Source organism: Labrus bergylta, chromosome 5 (genome assembly GCF_963930695.1).
Source record: "Labrus bergylta chromosome 5, fLabBer1.1, whole genome shotgun sequence".
Taxonomy (NCBI): Eukaryota; Metazoa; Chordata; class Actinopteri; order Labriformes; family Labridae; genus Labrus; species Labrus bergylta.
The window spans coordinates 21733732-21740062 of NC_089199.1; the positions used below are offsets into that span (position 1 = coordinate 21733732).

The 6331-nt window shown below is 38.8% G+C and overlaps 1 protein-coding gene across 1 annotated transcript; it reads right to left on the reverse strand.

The window, feature by feature from the left end:
* Positions 1-444: 444 nt before the first annotated feature.
* On the reverse strand, positions 445-5763 carry slc25a55a (solute carrier family 25 member 55a). Its single transcript, XM_020630725.3, has 10 exons — positions 5630-5763; positions 4849-4948; positions 4484-4609; positions 4013-4068; positions 2636-2726; positions 2420-2538; positions 2115-2310; positions 1850-2004; positions 1679-1754; positions 445-1582 (listed from the first exon to the last, which is right to left on the reverse strand). The coding sequence occupies exons 2-10, from the start codon at positions 4866-4868 to the stop codon at positions 1423-1425; spliced, it is 999 nt and encodes a 332-aa protein (XP_020486381.1). The 5' UTR covers positions 4869-4948; positions 5630-5763; the 3' UTR covers positions 445-1422.
* Positions 5764-6331: the final 568 nt, after the last annotated feature.

Genomic DNA, 6331 nt, shown 5'->3' on the forward strand with positions numbered 1-6331 from the left:
CACAGAGAACCTTTACTCACCGAGGCCACAGGATGTGGTTAAAGGCTTAGCAAACAGTGTATCTGGTATTTTAAAAGTTTTTTTATTTTTATTGAGCTGCTGTTATCATAGTTCAATTAACCTTAAAGGTAAAGATTTTTATAATTTTTCAAGCAAATAATTAATTTTCTCAAGCCACATTTCCATATTGTGGAATAATTAGTTTAGTAAGTTTACGACAGATTAGAAAGATACGCATTTACTCAGAACTTCTAATTCAAGACGTATAACAATTGTAAAGCTAAAATCAAACATTTATTACTAGTTCATACCCAAATTGTATTGATTTAACATCTTTTACATTACCATAAACTTCCAGCAGTTTGAAGAAAACATTAGTGCATATTAGATTTATAAGACACTACGTCTTCGTTATAGTCGCCAAATCATTCAACAAACACAAAATTAACTTTCTGCAAGTTTTTAATGCATATACATATATATATATATATATATATATATATCGTGTGTACAAAAAGCCATGACAAATACAACGTTTTGTAACAGTTATCTTTCACATGTTCAGTCACAGTAATAATGCTTTGTGGGCACAATGCCAAAGACAAATGTCAATCTGCTCTTCTGAAGGAATAAACCAAGAATATTTTTGTTGTCTGTTTATGGCTAAACAGACGTCGTGCATAAGTTTATATATACATGTATAATGAGCATGAATGCATATTCAGTCTTTGCAGATCACAACACACACAGACTGAAGTTCACAGACCAGTTAACAACTGTAGAGTTAATATCAAGTATCTGCTGGAGCATTGCTGACACTGCTGATGGTTTGGCAAATGTATGTGGTCCCTAATCAGTATGAAGGTTCATGGTCAGTCAGATTTAATATGTATACTAAGTTATTCCTGTAATGTTGCCAGGAGTGTCCCCCATGTGAAGTCACATAAATGTAAGGCAAAGAAGAAAAAAACTTACTAACAAGAGTACTGCAAGCTGCTGTATTTCAGCAATCTGAAAATAAACTAGCATTCACATTTAAAAAAAATGATGTAATCACAGATTAAGGTCTGTCTTTGATGGAGTGAGCTCCCCTCCCTCACAGAGGGAAACACAGCAGGGCTGTTTCAGGGATAGAGAAAGAATAAAACTGCAACTCTGGACCCCACATCTCATTAAGTCTTAAACCGCTTAAAGTGCAAACGTGGGCCACGGCCTACTGGATAAGTCACAAAGTTTTCAAGTGCAACACAACTGTCGGACCGTACAGAGATGAAACTGTAGGTCTTCACACCCTGAAGCCTTTCTGACCTCATCAGACAAGACTATATTAGTTTGCTGTAAACTGGTGTATGTAGCTGCCAGTTTTTCCAACCACCTTCGCTCTTAAGAGGTCCTGCTCATATCCAGATAAAGCGTTGATGATCACGGCGACAGGAGCCTTAGAGGCGAGTTGTCAATGATGTACTCGCCAATGCCAACAAAGTACATAACCTGTGCAATGCCGAACAGAGGAGCTATGACGAGAGCTCGACAGCCGGCACCCTTCAGGAAGGCAGAGGGTCCCTCCTTCCTCATGATTTTACTGCAGAGAAACAAAGGACAAAGTTTATTTGTACGCCTGCATTAAAGCAGAGATAAAGGGGTAATTATACAACAATGAAAACCTCAATTGTTTTACCTCACACAATCCAGGATTCCATTGTAACTTTCCTCAGTGGACCCTTTGTTCATTGACTGCAGTCTGGTCTTCACCACTAAGAAAAAGAACAAAACATTAGAAAAAAATTGCAGAAATATTCCAGTCTTGGAATTTATAATCAGAAAAAACATCAAAGCTCATATAACTCACCATCACAGGGGTTAACAGCCACAGCAGCAGTAGATCCGGCCACACAGCCTGAGAGGAAAGCCCAATAGAAGGGAGATGCTTCCTCAGGACTCGGTTTGCCGAGGAGGTTCAGGTTTGCAAACAAGGGGAAGTACAGTATAGAAAAAGGAACATCCCTAAAAGAAATAAAGCAAAATGTTGAATAAGAGTGAAACCTAATACAAGCGTAACTTGTCTAACAGGTTGACATGGTTGCTCTTAGGGGGAAAAGACATTTGAGTTTTACCTCATCAGTGTTGCTCCTAGACCTTTGTAGAGCCCCTGGATGCCCTGTGTGTGGAGTAGTTCTTTAGCTATCTGAGTGGCTGACACAGCTCGTGGTGCTGAGACCACCGTGCCAGAGATATATGAGCGACTGAGCATGGTGTTGGTGACCACCAGCTTGGTGGGAGACATCATGACTGGTTTTTGCTTCTGGGCCGCTGCGGATAAAGGACAAAAGAAAGAAATAAACACACAAATTCTGGGTTTGTTTTAGGCTTTGTAAAAGCCAAACTGAAAATGTTCAACTTTAACTGCAATTCTTCTCACCAAGTCTGCCTGCATCTTGTAACTGTATCTTGAGCATTTCCATTGGGGTGGTTACAATGACCTGGCACATGCCTGCACCACAACCTGCCAGCATCTCTTTGAACACTGTCAGTCCCTTTCTGTGAACACAAGAGAGAAAAACTCAGTAAAACAAGACAAGCAGTATTTTTTTTTTTTTTTATCTTTAGATGATTTTAATGAGACAATGTGTCGTACCCATTCTTAGCAAGGTGTTGCCTGAAGAAGTCGTTAGCAGCAAGCTTGATTGCCTTCTCTGGGGTGACCAGGGTCAAATTAACAGCAGCACCTGGGAAGAAAAATGAACACAGTTACTTCCTTCTGTCCCGATAAAAATCTCTTGTTCAGCACATATTTAAAAAAAAACAAAAAAAACAAAACATTTCCACCATTATCATTACAGCATTAAAATGTACAAAAGGCCATAACTATTAATGCATACACAATTTAAAGTAGCTTCAGTTATGATGATGGAGAGGGATTACATCAACAGAAATAAATCAAAACATGACATTGAGAGGGAAAACTAGAAACTAAACAAACTGAGACACAAGACAAGGAAAGAAACAGAAGGATATCCAGAGGGAGATGCAAACTCTATCAAATACAGTGGGTCAGTTTATGAAAAAAGAGCCCTCTATATGGAGAGAGAACTTGGAGAAAAGGAAGTTTGTGAGTCTATTGAGAGGGTACAGGTCAGAAAGAGAAGGATGACATCAGCATACAAGAGAAATAAAGGGATGTTAGTGAATGGACAGACAGAAGTATTTGACCAAGTACTGTGTACGTAGACTTTAGGTATTCTTACAGACTGATCTGTGAAAGTGTTGACCTTTAAAAATATGCTTTACATCAACACAGATTTAAGAGCAACCCAAGTCCACAAAGACACAATTCAAAGTCTAGAAAATGATTTACGACACGTTGACAGGACAGTAAAGAGACAGCCATGAGGTTATGAAGAAGAAGTCAAAATACAGAACAAATAGATGGCAAAACAAAAACTTGTGCCTATAGTTTTAAATAGAGCAATATTGTAAGAACCATTAAATGATTTGCCTCCAGCGTGGCTGCGCCTTATCGGCTAGCCTTCAATATCCCAGGGGGACCCAAGTCTGTAATATGAAAAACACAGATGCAAACAAACAGCTTTCCTCACACAAGCAGAGACCCAGACTAAAGGTCTAAATTTACCTCACATTTCATAACAACCACAAGATTTTCCTTTTCCTTTTCTACATTAAATAAAATCTAAATCAAACAAGAAGGGCTTTTCCAAGTAATGCATGAATTCTATCAAAACACACCAGAGCTTAAAGCTGCAAAACCACTTGGCATGAAAACAACTATTTCCACTGTATCCCAATCCCATTTATTTTAACCATTTGTTACATGTTTAAGTTAATCAAGAAACCCATGCATTCAGAATAAACTGCAGCTGAATCCTTACGAGTATGAACCTAGTTGTAATTATTGTTAAACCAAAAAAAAGATTTTACCCACCCTCAAATTTAACCCATTGCTACTCATTAAGGCTACTGATTAGTAATATAGTCAAATTTGCTTTAGTCTTACCTCTGTACATTCCAAAGTAGCCCTCTGATCGGACTGTCTTCACAAGGCAGTCCATCCTTCAGGAGAAAAAAAAAGTGAAATAAAGTTAATAAAAAGAAACAATTTCATACTTTCCTGAAGCAAAATTTAAAAAGCCCAAATATCAAATCACAATGACAGTTCAATCATATTGGTTAATCTGCGGCTGCTTTGAGGGAACATCAATGCTGAGTGAGTAAAGGGAGCAGTAAATTTCCACCCTTCACATGCATCTGAAAACACCCCACCCGCTCATTTCATAGGAATGTGAGCTATGAATGGTCATCACGGGGATTCACCCAATGCTCCACTTCTTCTACACCTGGTCCTGGCGTCATTGTGGGATTAGCAGGAATAGTACTGGATTACAAACGGAGGTAGTAGGCGTAATGCCATAAGATTTGGGAAAACAGAGGGTGATGTCATTACAGACGGAGAAGTACAAATACTTACATGCTCTTGTAGACCTGCTGGCCGTGTCTCTGATTCTGTAATCTGGTCTTGGCCAAGTCAATAGGGAAGACACAGGTTACCCCAACAATGCCCGCTATACCTCCGTTAATGAGCTTGGCGGGGAGGCTGAAAGGCAACAACAGAGACGAAAACAATCAATATTGTGAAACTGTTTGAATTGATTGTAAGGCATGAATCTGACAAGTACAAAAAGGATAATTAATTATCTTAAGCTACTTAATTATGAAGGTTTAATTTCTCTGTTTACTTTCATTATGAAAAAACTAAATCTTCAGAGGATAGGACAAATACATTAATACAGTTCTCTATATGGAGCAAAATGTGAATATAAAAGGGACACTCACCTGATCTGCTGCTGAGACATGATGACTTTAAATCAAGTTTAAATATATGTGCAAAGGTAGAAATGTAGATCCAAGTTTTCTTCAGTCAATGAATAGATTCCTAGAAAGACAAAATTGGATGAGTTTATCACCACTGAACGGACAGGCAGGTTCCCGAGAACTCACAGACTGTGTACACAGAGCTTTATCTCATTCAAGAGGGCAGGATTTGACGTATCGAGGCGCCACAGGCTCACGAGGTCACGATGCAGGGGCTCTGCTGTAATTTGAGTAGTACTCGCAGTGGGCGGGGTCTAACTCACATACCGGAACACCATATATGGCCACTACTGCCTTTCATACATTCTTGATAGCCCGCTTTCGTTACAGCTGAAATCTAACGCAATTTACAGGCATTTGGCTTGACGTAAAACTGACTTCATGATAAGCTTAGTTCAATGCGCTTTAATGGAAGAACGCACGTCACTTCTTTCCGAACAAGTGTGAACATTTAAAGCGTTTTAAATAAAAGGTTCTGCACGGACACCGACCAGCTGAATGACTGTAAAAGGTTTTTTACACAGTCTCATTTGATTTACGGTTGTGTCTCTTTAAGTTTACGAGCAGTTGTTCTCGGTTTTATTTGTACCGGGCGGCTAGGTTATCAGATAACCACGGGGTTTTTGTATCCATTCAGACCAAAAACTGGTACAAAAAGCGAACAAGGTGGCTACCACGAGCTTATTAATGACTTGAAAACACATAACTATACAAAAATCATAATGTAAAATGTTTAACTTACCGAGAGATTGTCCTGTAATTGTTCTTTAAGATTGTTACAAGCCGTCTGTCTGATATGATCTCACTGCCGGAGTCACTTCTGCTATTATACTACCGAGTGGAGAGAGTGGAAATTTCCATTGAGTTTCAAAGTGGGGGCGTTGCCTAGACCTTACTACCACTGCCTGAGAACCAATCAGCGTCAAGAAAATGTGAACACTCGGAATGATTTGCTGACTCGGACCTTCCCCTTATTTCATTGGACGAAAGACCAATCAATCAAAATGTTCAACCAATCATATACTACCAGGATGAACGCGGATGTGTGTTGAGCGAAACCATTGTCTGAGGTTTATGTTGTTTTAATGTGTGATTTTAAAGTTAAAGAATGTCAATAAAGCCGCGTTAATACCTGTTTATTGCTTAACCTAAGGGTAGGATAGTATGCCCTTTAAGTTAAGGTGATTTTGGCCAATTGAAAGTCACTGGGCTAAGTTGATGATGGCTTTAGGATCACTCAGTTAAGCTTGTGAGTGTGTTAAGTGGGATGAAATCTTTCTGTATGATTCTAGACTTTTCCATTCACCTGCTGCTAGTGTGCGTCCTAGTGGAAAGTTACTAACTATATACTTTACTTAAGTACCATTTTGGGGAACTTCTACTTTGACTGTAGATTTTAATTAGATATATTTAATCCAACAGCAATAGTTGCATGAAAGAAAAA